The sequence below is a fragment of the Hypomesus transpacificus genome, unplaced genomic scaffold (genome assembly GCF_021917145.1).
Source record: "Hypomesus transpacificus isolate Combined female unplaced genomic scaffold, fHypTra1 scaffold_130, whole genome shotgun sequence".
Classification (NCBI taxonomy): Eukaryota; Metazoa; Chordata; class Actinopteri; order Osmeriformes; family Osmeridae; genus Hypomesus; species Hypomesus transpacificus.
The window spans coordinates 447,059-463,472 of NW_025813706.1; the positions used below are offsets into that span (position 1 = coordinate 447,059).

General features: G+C 39.6%; 1 protein-coding gene across 1 annotated transcript in view; it reads right to left on the reverse strand.

Annotated features, from left to right (window-relative positions):
- Nucleotides 1-3,854: 3,854 nt before the first annotated feature.
- prkrip1 (PRKR interacting protein 1) overlaps nt 3,855-16,414 on the reverse strand; it is a 31,164-nt gene continuing 18,604 nt past the window's right edge. The window contains exons 3-6 of the mRNA XM_047050895.1: nt 8,224-8,324; nt 8,019-8,104; nt 7,858-7,922; nt 3,855-4,650 (exon numbers count right to left, since the gene is read on the reverse strand). Coding sequence (XP_046906851.1) covers nt 4,553-4,650; nt 7,858-7,922; nt 8,019-8,104; nt 8,224-8,324 — 350 coding nt within the window. The 3' untranslated portion in view covers nt 3,855-4,552. The remainder of the gene's footprint in view (nt 4,651-7,857; nt 7,923-8,018; nt 8,105-8,223; nt 8,325-16,414) is intronic.

Consider the following 16,414-nt stretch of genomic DNA (forward strand, 5'->3'; position numbering starts at 1 on the left):
TAGCTGCAAGCAGCAATGGAGGGGCCAAGCAGTCCAGAGCAGGACAAGGCCTCCATAGCACTTGCGCAACAATTAAGTCACAACAACCTGTTGCACTCATGCAACACGCCAAGTTTGGTTGAAATATCTGTTTGCGTTCCAAAGTAGTGATTGTTTACAGTGTTTTTTTCTGGTATAACACCGCAGGCCTCCTCTGCTCCTCGTGGGAACAATGGAACCCAAGTTTGGTGACAATCGCACAAATGGTTGCTGAGTTACGCTCTCACGTGTCTTTTGCGGCTTCGCCGCCGCCTTTGATCGTCTCTACCGAACAAACGGTTTTGAAAATGTAAAATCCATCCCGACACCTTTGTGAAGCTTGGTCTGAAGATCATCTGTGCCAAATTTTGTAAACATTGGACAACATTTGGGGCGTGTAAAAGGTTTTTACACTTTTCCATGAAATCCAAAATGGCGGCCGCATCAATTCGGTTATTATGAAAAGTTATCAATGGCCAGGCTTGATATCTCACAAGACATCAACAGACAAAGAAATTACTTTATTAAGTTAAAATGTTAAATTATTCCCTACCCCATCCGGGTAATTTTTGGGGTGCATCACACTCAGGGAGTGTTGGACTGAGAGGTGGATTTGGATGGTGCAGCTTTAGTGTACAGTTGCACTGCAGGCCTGGACAAGCCTACTCCTTTGACACATCTGTTTGATTGTGGGTGGTTCACACAAATGTTTTATTTTGTCTCCATTTATTTTGTCGTGAATGGATGTAATGTAGTGAGCACGTAGCCTATACTTTCATATTCGCCGCAGCAAATATGAGATCCGACTTGAAAATCGCCAGTAATATGTTTGTGAATTTGTGACGAATCTGGTGATGGAGGAAGACTGATACGTGAACGCACAGCGGGGGAACCAGTTAGCGTGGTAACCAGTTGGACGACAACACTGGAACACCACATTAAACTACTTACCCTCATAGTTGTGCAGATAACTGGATATGTACAGTTTGAATCCCTTGTCCCGCTTGCTTGTTGTATCAGGGGAAAAAGCATATATGATGCGAGAAAAAAATATTGGGGAAAAAAGAAATCAAGGGACATTTAGAAGATAAAAATTAGTTTGACAGCACTAGTAGAAATAGATTAGCATCCGTAAAAAAGTGTGGTATAATGCTAAATATTTTAGACCAAGACGTTTTTACGGATGCTAAATAATTTCTGTGGATGCAAATCTTTTTTTTACGTATACAAAACGATTTCTACGGATGCTAAATATTGCTTATCCTAATTTGACTCCATATACCCCCCCCCCCCCACCACCACCTTAACTTACACATTTTCTGCGGGCAACACTGAGCTTTTTAAGATTGTATGGGAACCGGCTTTGGACTGCCATCTTCACGTCTTTCCACAGATGTTTTCTGGCATTTAAAGACGCTGTAAAGCAGAACTGAAAGAGTTTTAAGTTCATCACACCACAGAAAAATGTGTTGTTAACTACCCATCCAAATTTGAATGGAAAAAAACACTGATAAGTATGATAAATTAGGCTTTGAAATCGTGAGAAAATCAGCATTCTTCTCTGCTTGATACTGGGGGGCGTGTCGCCTGAAGGAGCTGAAGCTCCGCCCCCTCGAATTTATTGAAATTAGTAACAGCAGCAACAACTAGCTAAATCAATTGCAGATATCAGAACAGACCTACCTGCAGTCTCTGAGTGGTTTATATGTTAATTACTTTGTCTTTGCATTGCACCAGCTGAGTAACAGAATGCAGGTTATACAGTGCCCTCCAAAAGTATTGGAACAGTGAGGCGAATTCCTTTATTTTTGCTGTAGACTGAAAACATTTGGGCTTGACATCAAATAATGAACGTGAGACCAGAGATCAACGTTTCAGCTTTTATTTCCAGGTATTTACATCAGGATCTGATGCACAACTAAGAAAATATCACATTTTGTTTGAATCCACCCATTTGTCATGTGATCAAAAGTATTGGAACAGATATACTTAAAACATATTTAAGTGAATAAGACTTAATATTTAGTTGCAAATCCTTTGCTTTCAATAACTGCAGCAAGTCTGTGACCCATTGACGTCACCAAACTTTTGCATTCTTCCTTTTTGATGCTTTCCCAGGCTTTCACTGCAGCCTCTTTCAGTTGTTGTTTGTTTTGTGGGGTTCCTCCCTTCAGTCTCCTCTTAAGCAGGTAAAATGCATGCTCTATAGGGTTTAAGTCTGGAGATTGACTTGGCCAGTCTAATACCTTCCATTTCTTGCCCCTGATGAACTCCTTTGTTGTTTTGGCAGTGTGTTTTGGGTCGTTATCTTGCTGCATGATGAAGGCTCTGCCAATCAGTTTGGTTGCATCTTTCCTTAAATTGGCAGACAAAATGTTTCTGTAGACTTCCGAGTTCATTTTGCTGCTGCCATCATGTGTTACATCCTCAATGAAGATTAATGAGCCCGTCCCAGAAGAAGCCATGCAAGCCCAAGCCATGACATTACCTCCACCGTGTTTCACAGATGAGCTTGTGTGTTTGGGATCATGAGCAGTTCCTTTCTTTCTCCAAACTTTAGCCTTTCCATCACTTTGGTAAAAGTTAATCTTTGTCTCATCAGTCCATAAAACTTTGTCCCAGAATTTTTGAGGTTCATCTCTGTACTTTTTGGCAAATTCCAGCCTGGCCTTCCTATTCTTCTTGCTAATGAGTGGTTTGCATCTTCTGGTGTAGCCCTTGTACTTTTGTTCATGAAGTCTTCTGCGAACAGTAGATAGTGATACCTTCACTCCTGCCATCTGGAGTTTGTTGCTGATCTCACTAACAGTTGTTTTAGGGTCTTTCTTTACAGCTCTCACAATGTTTCTGTCATCAACTGCTGATGTTTTCCTTGGTCTACCTGTTCGACGTCTGTTACTTAGTACACCAGTAGTTTTCTTCTTCTTCAGGACATTCCAAATGGTTGTACTGGCTATGGCCAATGTTTCTGCAATGGCTCTGATTGATTTTCCATCTTCTCTAAGACTCACAATTGCTTGTTTTTCACCCAAAGACAGCGCTCTGGTTTTCATGTTGTTTTCACCTCTGAATACAGTCTGCATAGACAAAACCTATCTTACCCAATCTGAACCTGAGTGTAGACATTCAGTGGTATTTATTGATTGAATAATGTATGTAATAGGACACACCTGGGCAACAAAACACACCTGTCAGTCACATGTTCCAATACTTTTGCTCACGTGACAAATGGGTGGGTTCGAACAAAAAGGTGATATTTTCTAATTTGTGCATCAGATCCTGATGTAAATACCTGGAAATAAAAGCTGAAACGTTGATCTCTGGTTTCACATTCATCGTTTGATGTCAAGCCCAAATGTTTTCAGTCTACAGCAAAAATAAAGGAATTGGCCTCACTGTTCCAATACTTTTGGAGGGCACTGTATACACCGTCTGTGATCTGACGTAGATAGGTGGCTGTGACAGATAGGTTGGGTTTTTCCCCGCATATACAAAACCTGAGCTGAAAAAGGATTAAAAACTGTTCACAGCCTAACTCCACTTTTCAGTGCGATGTTCTCGCGCTTTGCACATGCTTCCAGCAACTAATTTCACACGTATATAATGTACCGAGAAGCAAATCATGGAATTTGCTTTACAGCATCTTTAAGTCTGGCCTTTAGCTGACACATTCATTAACAGTCAGACGTGTACTGAAGCCATTCCAGCAATGTCTTGGCTGTGTGCTTCAGGTCATTGTCATGCTGCAAGGTGAACCATTGCCCCAGTCTGAGGTGCAGTCTGGAGCAGGTTTTCTATAATGACCTCTCTGTATTTGGATAGACATCAGACTGTTCTTTGGACTTCATGTCTTTATTCTTATCCTGACCACAGCCAAGCTTCTGACTACTTTTGTAAACTATGGATCGTTTAAGGTTTATGGTTTCACAAAATTCTAAAAACACCAATTTCATTCATTTACAATTACATATACAACTCAATCAAATGTGCTAAAAGTGAAGGGGTACAAATATTTTTTGAAGCCACTGTATTCAATTTATATGTTACGTCCCACCAATCAATTCATATTCCTACATTCATCCAAAACCATCTTAAGACAACCAAAAATTCTATGCATTTTCTTTTCTCCACAATAAGTTTATCAAAAAGAATATACACACACACACAATCTAGAATAAAATTGTGAGAAATTAAGAAAAATATAAAGACAATGAAACATACTCTTTTTCTTAGGGGTGTTGACTTACTGTATACAATCAATGATGGACATCAATTTAGATGAAAGAAAAAAAACGTATCATAATTTATGCTAATTTAGTTTCAAAATGGTTAAAGTAATGTCCATTAAAATGCATTATTTCTTGCATTCCAAGGAAAGAATAACTCCTGACTGCTGTAGTGACGGATTCAATCTTGTTAGATCTGAGATTTCCTCAAGGGGGGAAGGAAGTTCACATTTTAGAATATTTATACCGGGACCTGTATTGCATCTCATTTTATCCTGGCTCCTGTCACATAACTGGGAACAGAAAGGTCACCGCATCCCCATGACGAAGCTGGGTGCCTCTGCATCATCTTCAGTCTCTTTCTCCTGGACATCTTCCTCACTGCTGGAGGAATTATTCTCAGTTTCTGCCAACAAGGAAAAAACATTGGTACTAAGTTACAATAATCATTGTGTTACAGTTTCGTAGGCATGTCCTTTTTATCCAATGTGTTTTCCCCATGTCCTGTCCTAGACAATGAAGAAAGCTGTCAGGACTGAGTCCTGTGCAGAGGTGTAAAAAGTACTAAAATATTGTACTCAAGTAAAAGTACCAATACTTTGAGGAAATATTACTCAAGTAAAATTACCTATCTGAAAAATTACTGAAGTAAAGGTAATAAGTAGTTCATTTAAAATGTACTTAAAGTAAAAGTTACTTAGTAACAGCAAAAATAATTAAAAACTGTCAAACGGGCGGCGGGGGGGGGGGGGAGATCTCTCCCATGTAGTGAAAATAGGACAAAGGATCATAAATCCAAAACGATTTTGTTTTTAATTAAAGAAAAATCTATAAAAAAAAATAGAAATCTATTCAAATGCAGTAACAACATAAAACATGTTACATTACATGTAATACCCTTATAGTGTAACCCTATATAATGTGCAATTGTGCAATTTTAGTACAGAACATCCCATAAAACGTTTTCAAACTATCAATTGAAAGCAGTAGGGAACTGTGACTCCTACACCTCGGCCCTCTGACCCAAATTACTTGTGGAGAAAAAAAACACGATACAGCGCGCACACAGCATTAAGGGCTACATGAAATTGTGTTGGTCAATAAGCACTATTTGAGCAAGCCCTGGCGGCACTATTTACGGTAATTGTGCATAATGACGTTGCGTTGGTAAATATAGCTAGCCGACAGATTGTAATTCTGCACAACACTATAACATATAGGCTCTCAAAAGCTTTGGTTCTCTGCACAAAATTAAGTTCTGGAGTAGGTCTTCCTTTGCCGATTAACTCCAACTTCTCATTACAAGTTAACCTTGAAAATGGCGTACAACAAATGTGAAACAATGTCCTTCTCATTAGTGGGAACGTTAGTCGCGGCTTCACTTGTGAAGTGAATGAACAAGCTGACGTTAGCTAGTTTATTAGCTTGTGATCGCCTTTCTCCCTTCCCACAGCGGGCGGAACTTGTCATTAAGTTAGCGATAACAAAACCCACCCATTTAGAAGGAAGATATGATTGGTCAATTTTACTGTCAATGGAAATTAGTCTTTCATTGAATTTCTATTAAGCGGCCCTCAGTAAATTCATAACTGGACCACCAATCACAGAGCTAGCTGCATAGCATTTTCCTCCCAAAAACTGAGGCAGCAAAATTCTGATGGGGTGACAACTGGATCTTTTCATTTAACTGAATACGCACGATTGAAGGGTTTATTTCATAAACATTGTTTTCAGATTGTCAAATTATTAATTAATATAATAAAATTATAACATATTACTGTTAAAGTATATGTTTTTTGAATACATTAGGCCCTCTCTGAAAGTACCATACATTGTTAGTTCTGAGGGCCATCCTTCTTTTCTTCACAAACAACAGTTAATAAGCACATCAAGGCCAAATCAAGTGTTTGACTCCATAAATGGCCAAAATATAAAAAAAATCTCTGTATCAGGGACATTTCAGAAAAAAAAGCCAAATACTCTGATGGCAGGCTGGGCGCTTAATGTCAAATAATAAAACACGTCAAATTAACTTCTAACTTGTAAAATTGCTACAGCCAACAGCTAACACAGCCAGGCAGCTACAGAGCTACACTCTGGGGGCATGTTCATTAGCCTTCATCATGTTCATACCCCCGAGTGTAGCACTGCAGCTGCCAGGCTGCGTTACCTGCTGGCTGTAGCAACTCGAGCTACATAAAACCGGGGTTTTGGCCGTACCGCCAGTACTAGGTGACCTGGAGAAACATAATTTCTTCTAGGGCTGCAATAACAAATCGATTAAAATCGATTATTAAAAGCATTGGCAACTAATTTCATTATCGATTCGTTGTGCCGCGCGATTATTACACCACTCAATAAGTCGCGGAGATGTTTGAGTATTTAAAAAAGTTTAGTTGAACGCGGAGCAAACGCGGAGGTAGAAGAAATACCATCGGAAAGACGTTGTTGAGTAACGTTGTTCTGTCGGCGTGAGAAATCAGTAGAACCCAAGTCATCCAAGGTGTGGGAGCATTTCACACTAAATACGTTGAAAAGGTGTGTTAATTGACAGAGGTGAAGTTAGTTTCATATTCGACATTCGTCTCACATTCGGAAGATGCTACTTTGCAGCGTCGCGCTAGGGACCGGGTGAAAACTACCCATACCATTTTGAAAAATGTTGACTTTTATAATATTTTTATGAATATAAAACCTCAGACAGACACCAGAGTATCTTAACAATGTCTGGTATACTTCACAGCCTTTACTTTTTTCAATTAAGTTTCAAATAAAATGATAGAAAATCACTAATCTTTGAAAATAGCTTAATCCTCGCAAATCTAAACTTTTTTCTAAATTGTGTCAAAAGATCTTACATATACACCAGATTATTCTAATAAAGTCTGGCCTACTTCCACAACCTTTCAATTTTCAAAAATGTTATAAATAAAACTCAAATAAATTGCTCATCTCTGAAAATAGCATTAAATCCACGCTAATATTAATAACTTTTTCAAAATTGTGTGCCTGTTTGTGCACATTCTGAAGATGTTTTGACTGTGAATTTGCACTGTCAGTTCTGTTTTTGAATAAAGGGTTGGAAACTAATGCTTTTTTTAAATCCGATTCATCGATTATTCGAAAAAAGAATCAACAGATTAATCGATTACTAAAATAATCGTTTGTAGTCGTTTTTTTTTTTTTACTCATGCAACGTATGGGATTTGTAATGTAGTGAAATACAATACTTCACTCAAATTGTAATCAAGTACATTTTAAATTACCGATTTTAAAAACAACTTGAAAAATACAAAATACACAACAAAACTACTCTACAGTAACGTGAGTAAATGTATTTTGTTACTTTCCACCTCTGGTCCCGTTTTTTTTGCATGCCTTTCTGTATACCAGCTGATGTTTCTTATTTATGTGTTTAATATAAAAATCTGCTCTTTGAACTTAATGCCTCAGATAGAAATTGCAGCAAACCATTTTCATGTCTGTGATCTATTTATTGTTCCTAAATCCTACTTCTTGTCTAAGGTTACTCTCTCCCCACAAAGCTGACTGAACAATGCATATTAACTCCATTAAAGAAAAAATCTTCCACACTTAACAGATGTTGTTATACCTTCATCTTGGGTAGATGCCAGCTTTGATTTCTTTGTCATTAGTTTCTTCTGCTTCAGCTTTTCCCTTGTGAAAACAAAAAACAACGCAAATCCACGGTCAGAGAACAGTATGATGGAAACCCTTCCGACCATCCATCTTTTGAAAGGCTTTTGCGCCTACCTCTTCTTCCTGCGTTTGGCTGTCCTCTCATCAGCTGCCAGTTTGTTTTCCTCAACCTTGTCTAGATAATCCAAATCCTTTCTTTGCTGCATAAGACAATGCATAGAAAACATGTATATTCTAGAATTGCATCTGCAAGTATTAAAAAAAGATTAACGCTTTTCTCTTTTGGTCACAACATTGGTTGAGAGACTTAATTATCAACCTTTTCAGTCATCTTGTCCAGGAAGTCTTGTCTTTGGTACTCTCGTCGGCGGAGGTGTCTGTACACATGGAATTCCCCGCTGCCAGCACCTGCACTAGAGCCTGACATAGGGGAGATTTGCATTAGGATTCATGTTAATAACATTAACAATGTAAAATATACTTTTAATTAAATGGTGACCATATATTCATTGTTAGGTTAGTAACAACAAGATACATTCTTGTAGATGCTTGTTGTTTGGCTGGTAGGTGGCATGTAACTGTATGACCAAAGAGGAGAGACGACAAGAGGGGAAATCAGATGCGTTCTCGCGTCATCATCCGATGCATCCCCGATAAAAGATCTATCGATCCAATGTTGTGAAGCAGAGAATCGCAATTATGCATTAAATCAATGTATTGGCACAGCCCTACTCCACAACAGCTCACCACCACTCTGGCTCCAAATGACATCACCAGTGCAAGATGGCAGCACCCGTATCCGGGATATTTTGGCTTCATTTTTGTACAGTGGGAGGAAGAGGAGACATGTCGTCCTTTGTTTTTACAGTTTATGGTCGCGACACACCAGTTGAGAAACACGGTTCTAAATCCTTGCTACAAGATATATCCAAGAAACATAGATTTGACTGTACTTGTGTGTTGTTTTTACGGTGTCAGATGTGTCAAAAGTCGCAAGCGTATATATTCTTAAACATGAGCACATATTAACTTTTCAATCGCAAGATACAAGTATTCGCGCACAAATTTCTAAATGACTTTTAGCAATTTGGGGGCAGAAACCTATGGAGGCAGTAACCCTCTTATGATTAGTCACTTTCAACAAAAACTTAACTTGATTGACAGCTTTTCCCAAATTATCAAAAGTCATGAAGACTCGAGGGACCAGAAGTCAGCTGCGCAAGCAGAAAATTCAGTGGGCAAGCAAAATTCCACTCCGCGAGCAGGACCCCACTAGCCTGGCTCCGCCCTCCTACGTACTTCCGTTTAATTTTAATTTTCCTTCAGTACTCGTTTCAGTAGCCGTTTTTTTCCTAACACATTTTTACTGGTCCAATCAGCAACAGAGGGAGTGGCTGAAAACGATGACGTTGATGTCGTGTGCTAGTTTGAGTTGGCAACGCTGCCGAATATCCAGAACAGTGTTAATTTCGTCGACGAAAACTATGACGAAAATTTTTCGTTAACAACCTTTTTCCCATGACTAAAACGAGACTAAGACGTGTCGAAAACGGATCTTTGAAAGTAAAAACTTTGACTAAATATATTATAACTTTCGTTAACGAGACGAGACAAATGTTGGTGGTTGACGAAGTCACAATACTTTTTTCCCCCCAATAATTTTATATTTAGATCATTGTTTCCCAAAGACTGGGTCGCAAGAGATTTTTTAGGGGTCGCTGATCTGCATCTCTGCAAGTGGTGATTTCTTAAACAAATTAGTGGTCAAATATTTACTATTGTGTTAACATTTTAAATGCGTTAGAACATGTTCATATCGAAGACGAGTTCATTCAGAATCAGCTACATATATTAGCAGGTCGACTGACTGATTTCCTTCTCATACTTTCCCGTAGCGCCACAGTGCATTTCCCTGTTGAAGCTCAGCTTCCATGGACTTCAATGGGGCTGCTTTGAACTGTTTTTTTCAGTGCTTCGAAACTATACGGTCATTGGATGAATGCTGAGATTATGTCCCGCCCATGGACGCTCAGGTGGGGGTGAATGGAGGAGTGGGCTGGGCTTCCGCGTGATGATGGAGGGTCTGTCGAAAGACTGCATCTCCTTTTGATTGACAGTAATTTTGTACTATAAAAAGTCACCAAAGCTATTCAAGCTCAGTCCCATCGCCGATTCTGTAAGTGTAGTCGAAAGACAAACTGCTGCAACCTATTTCTTGGTATTTGCTTGGCGATGTTGCTAGTACATTTCATCATACATTTCATACACCACATGCCTTGTTTCAGTTTAACCTGATTCCCACATTTTCTTCGAGTTTAATATTGTTTAATTGATCGTTCCTTCATTCATTCATTCATACATACAGTAGGCTAGGCTAGTGTCGTAGGGGTGAACTAGCCAGTGAACTAGAAAATGTATGTTAAATATATATGATTTAGGCCGAAAATTAGCTTCCCCTATTTGAAAGACCAGCCGTCTGCGCTTATTCAAACTCATCTCGTTGCGCTTATTGAGAACTTTGATCGCTATTTTCCAACAGAGGTATGCCATTCTGAATGATAAAAGGTGGATGCAAAAACCCTTCGAATTTGAGAGTCCTGAGGCTTTGCTTGAGTTGACGCTTAGTCCTGCAGAAGAACCCGAGTTGTTGCAGCTCAGCTGCGATCGCACTGACGCTATCCTTATTATCATTCTGGATAACATTTAAATCGGAATATCCTGTCCTCAGTAGGGCCAGTATTTCTATGCTTATTCCTTTCACTACCACATACATGTGCAATTTGCGATTTTCTGTGCTCACAAAAATGAAGACGAAGCACAGAAACAGACTGAATGCTGCGCCTGATATGCGTGTTGCACTCCTCCTGCGCCACGGATTGAAACGCACTACAAAAACGCAGACAGGCCCACCTATCCCATTAGCAATGTTGAAATGATACATGTTTTGTATTTTTTTAAATCTTTTTGTAATTATGTAATATTTTGTTCCAATATTGCTGGTTCAATTGAATGTTGAAAATAAGAATAAATTGGCTGTGTTTATTTTTTTTAAGCCTACATTTAATGTCCAATTAGGCACTTATATTGGCAACCTTCTTTAAATATTACTGGTTCAATTGTTCAGAGAGAAGTGATCACTCAGTCTGAGATAGCTTATTAACAAATGGCAGAAGACCTAAAGTTCTGAAATAACAATAAAATATCCTCATTATTGTTCAATAATAGTCAAATCCACCTATATTTAGTGATTTACGAATAATGTCTATTGGCTTGGGTCGTGAAGGCTTGTGACTTTTAAAATATGGGTCCCCTGAAAGAAAGTTTGTGAAACACTGATTTAGATAGATTCATCCTCTGTTTCTTAAGCGAGCTCTCATCTCTACTGCTGTCGGTAGCCGATTCTCGTCAAGTCTCTCGGCCAAGTTTCGCGCGAGTTGGAGGCGTGTGTGGGCGAGTGTTATCAACCCATGCAATTGGCAAGATATGCCGTGCTGCTATGGGGTCAGATGGCTGAGCGGTTAGGGAGTCGGGCTATTAATCAGAAGGTTGTTGGTTCGGTTCCCGGCTCTGCCAAATGACTGTCCTTAGGCAAGGCACTTCACCTTACTTACCTCAGGGAGAATGTCCCTGTATGTACTGTAAGTCGCTCTAGATAAGAGCGTCTGCTAAATTACTAAACGTAAACGTAAAGTTTGCATCGCATCTCATTGAATCACATATTGTCAAATCGCACTGCATCGCAATAGGGGTGAATCGTATTGTATCGCATTAGTAGTTTCTTTTATGCATCTTTAATGTATCGGATCGTTGGCAGTAGGGCTGTCCCCACTCAGTCGACGAGTCGATTTTCCGGTATGCTCTTGTTTGACTAAGATCTTTTTAGTCGAGCTGCCGTATGGCAGTGTGAGATGTGATTCCCGCTTGTGTCATCATTGCTGAATTAACAAAATGTTCTTCAGAAATTGTAGATTATATTATTTAAGACAAATAAAGCAACTCTAATCTGCACTTTGTTTTGGTTTGGTATTTAGCACACAGCACGAGCACAATTGGCTGCAGAACTACAAACTCCATAGCCTACTTTGTCGGTGTTATTAGTTAAAATGGCAAAGAAATCTCTGGTATGGCAACATTTCATTAAAGTAGATTTACAAAGTACCGGGTCACTCAAACGTTGAATGCAAACTCCGCCAACGACGGTTGATTTTTCATAGTTCGACGTCGAATTTGATGTAACCTTCCACCTGAAAAACGTAAGTTGGCCTACCCCTGCTTCGCTCATGCTAACGCGCTGGGTTGAAAAATGAATATGCCTATTATAAGAATCACATCCAAATCTAATGACATTATCCTCTCCGGCCAAGACAAAATCTTTCTCTGTTGCACCGTTCCCCACTCAGCTTCTACGTAAGTTCGCATGCTGCAAGTTTTCAGGCAGTGATAAGCGCGCTCTGATGATTTGCATGTTAAACAAACAATATTAGTAATTTGTAGTACATTGTAAGAGATACTAAATACCATCGGCATTCGGTTACAACAGGACTGGTGATACGAGTCTTATTAGTAGTAGGCTGTTAGCGGCTGAATATGCAATGTCCAGCAGCCATTGAGTCAGATCGCGAAAATGTGTGTACGTTCTTTTTTGTGTGAAAAAAAAAACGTTTCAAAGTTCGATTAGTCGATTTTCAGACGTTTTAGTCGAGTCTAGGTCGACCAAAGAAAACCTTAGTTGGGGACAGCCTTAGTTGGCAGTGAATCGAGATGTGTATTGCATCATCCTCAGTGATGGATATGCACATCCCTACTGAGAAGGGGAAAAAAGGAGTTTAATATGGCTATTAAATGTGACTAAAACTAGACTAAAACTAAGAAGGATTAAAATGACTCAATGTGACTAAAACTAATAGGCATTTTCGTCTAAAGACTATGACTAAAGGCCGATTTATACTTCTGCGTCTCCGTTAACGGAGAGATGCACGCACGGAGTCGGACGGATTGGTTGAATTTATACTACTCCGACGGCTCTGCGTGCTGAAAGCAATTCACCGCCAGAACAGTAGATGGCGCTGCACTGCGATGCTAGCTAGGTTATCGAAAAGTCGGAGCAAATTTACAAATTAACCATTTCATCAATAAAATAAGCACATTTTCAGCAACTACACTGCCCATTTCTCGTTACATTTTAATTCAGATGCTGAGTTACATGTACTGTTTAGCTGAAATATGAATTGTAAAAACTTACAACAATGGCGGTCAAAGGATTCTGTTCTCTTGGTGGTCACGGCAACCCCGCCCCCATCCCTGACGCAAGCGGTTCTTAATACGGACCAATCACAGCCAAGGGGTATCCGTAAAATGACGGACGGACAGACGGATAGTCAGGAAGATCAGGAGATGCACGCAGAGCTCTGCGTGGGGCTTGGAAAGGACACAGAGAGGGTGTTTCTTGACGGAGAGGGCGTTCCCCGTGTGCGTGTGCGTAAAAACACAGAAGTATAAATCGGCCTTAAGGCCGAATCCCAATACTCCCTTACCCCTTTCCCCTAGCCCTTAGTTTACCCCTAGCCAGTGTTGCCAGGTCCGCGGTTTTCCCGAGGAATTGGGCTACTTTTGAAGTGTTGCCGCGGGTTGATTTATTTGTCTGCTGGTTCGGGTAGACCTATTTTGCATGCAAATTACATTAATTAGTTAGTTAATCTTTAAATACAAATTTATATTTTAAATTAAATAATTATTTATGCCCAAATCCTACCAAACTGACTCCAGATCAGCACACACACATGGACATGGGGCACGCACACATGCACACACGCACAGTGCGTGTGCACACGTGCCTAATGCTCTCAATCTCCTGAGAAAATCTCCTGTTTTAATGCTGGCATACCAAACATTTGGTGCTACTTTGTAGTTATTACAATAGATTTGGCAATGAAAGCAATTCTGTTGGACTTTAAAAGCAGTGTATATGGTTTGGCAGGGGCATATTTTGAGTTCTGATATTTATGGAAGTTTATTAGACTCTTTATTCAAATGGCAATGCATTTGTCAAATGGCAATTCAATGCGCAAAGTGACAATGCAATCCGCAATTCAAATGGCAAAGCAGTTGTCAAATGGCAATTCAATGTGCAAAGGACAATGCAATCCGTAATTCAGTTTGTATTACTTTGAATAAAAATTTGAATGAACGTTATTAACATTAATAACATGACTGTAATGACTGTTAATAACATTAACAATAATGAACATTATTGCATTGCATTTCATATTGACACGGTCTTTTCGATTCTTTATTCAAATGGGGATTCAATGTGGTAGCTAAACAGCGCCCCCTGTCTATTGCATTAGCATTTACTTGTCATCACGCTCTTTTTGTTGCAAAATTCAAATGGGAATGGAATCTGTCAGTCCCCCCATCAAGGTGGGTCCCCACCCCTATTGAGGGTAAGAACCAACTCTATTCTGCTTCTGAGTTGCTACCTCTAACACTGACAACCCAGTAATTCCACCGAAACCTAACCCAGCCAACGAAGGTAACGAACACCAGCCAATCAGAGGCAGAGTAGTCTATTGGGAGGGGGATGGGGGGACAGATAAACTTTGTTGCTACTGTAATGCTAACAACAATATTGCGACAGAAGAACTTGTTGCAACGCTCACTGCTTTAGCAGAAGATGTAGATGGAAATCGAGTGTCGTTAACTGATATGTTGTATGTAGTCAAAAAAAGATATTCATTCATATTTAATGCGTAGTAATTGGGGGAGGAGGGGGCAGTGTTTCGGGCCCGCGGAAAACAGGTTAAGTCATTCCTATGTCTCGTGATATCTTAGGAGATCCCGCGTCTGACGCATTTTAAAGCGTGATACCAGACGAATTGATGAGGCCGCCATTTTGAATTAATGAATAAACCTTTTTACCTTACTCCTACACAATGTATCCAATATTCACCAGATTTGGCACAGATTATCTTCAGACAACAATCACCTTGCCATGTTAAATATGACTGAATTACAGCTGTTTAAACTTGGGCCAAATCTGACCATGCGTGCCACAGGAGAAACGGCTTCCTTTTTTTATTCAGTAACTGTATACAGCAATTCCCAGAGCTGACAATGGCTCACTGGGATAAGTTGGGCTCCGTTGAAGTGCAAGGTCTTAGGTTCGAATCCAGCCAAAGTCTCAGGCATTTCATGATACTGGTTTATCTGTTCAGTGAAGCCAGGTATGCGACAGTAGCTGTCGGGCAGTATAATCATAATGGCCATGATAATGTTTCATTCTCAGGTGATTTATACTCATGAAGAGTCTGATTTATTGTGCTTTTTAGATGTAGTGAATCTACATCTAGCCAGTGCATCCGATTTCTTGCCTCATAACTTCTGAACAGATTTGTCATAAATCACAAGATTGGTCTCTTCTGATTCTACGTGGCATACCAAGTTGAAATATATCACATTGTCCCGTGTCCACCATTTTGGGCGTCGGCCATTTGGAATTTTCATAAAAACATACTTTTTTGAACTCCTCGTTCGCCGTTGCTCCTATTTTCATGGACATGTAATCAAATCATTTTCAGACTACAATCACCTTGATTTGTCAAAATATGACTGAATTACAGCTTTTTATACTTGGGTCAAATCTGACAACAGGAGAAACGGCTTACTTTTTTTTATACAGTAGCTGACCACAGTAATTCCTAGCATTAAGAATAGCTCACTGGGATAAGACGGGTTCCTTTGAAGTGCAAGGTCATAGGTTCAATCCAGCCACAGTCTTCACGCATGTCATGATACTTGTTTATCTGTTTAGTGAAGCCAGGTATGCCACAGTAGCTGTCTAACAGTATAATCATAATGGTAATGATAATGTTTCAATCTCAGGGAATCTATACTCAAGAAGAGTCAGATTTATGGTGCTTTACAGATATGTGTCCTCTAACCTCTAGGGGGGCGATCCCATGTCTGACACATGTTAACTTGTGATACCAGCCAAATTGATGCCGCCATTTTGAATTAATTAATAAAACGTTTGTCCTACTCCTGCTACAAAATGTATCAAATATTTAACAACTTAAACACAGATTATTTTCAGACCACAATCACATTGACATCAAAATAGGACTGAATTACAACAGTTTAAACTTGGGACAAATCTGACAACCGCTTGCCACAGGAAAAATTCCTTATATTTTTACGTAGTCACTGAAATATGATTTCCAGCACTGAGAATAGCTCACTAGGATAAATTGGTGTCCTTGCAACGTCAACGTCAGAGGTTCAAATCCAGTCAAAGCTGACAAGCTTGTCATGTCTCTGATTCTCTGTTTAGCGAGACTATAAGCCACTGCAAAGAAAGCCAGGTAAACCGCAGTCACTAGATGTCGAAAGTTTCTTCTGGGTCATCTGACCTGCTTGGCCACCACATTGCTGCTTGCAGCTATATTTATACATCTTCTTCTGCCATAGGAGTCTATGGCAGCCCCTAGAACCGTATTGTCAGAAGTTGTGAA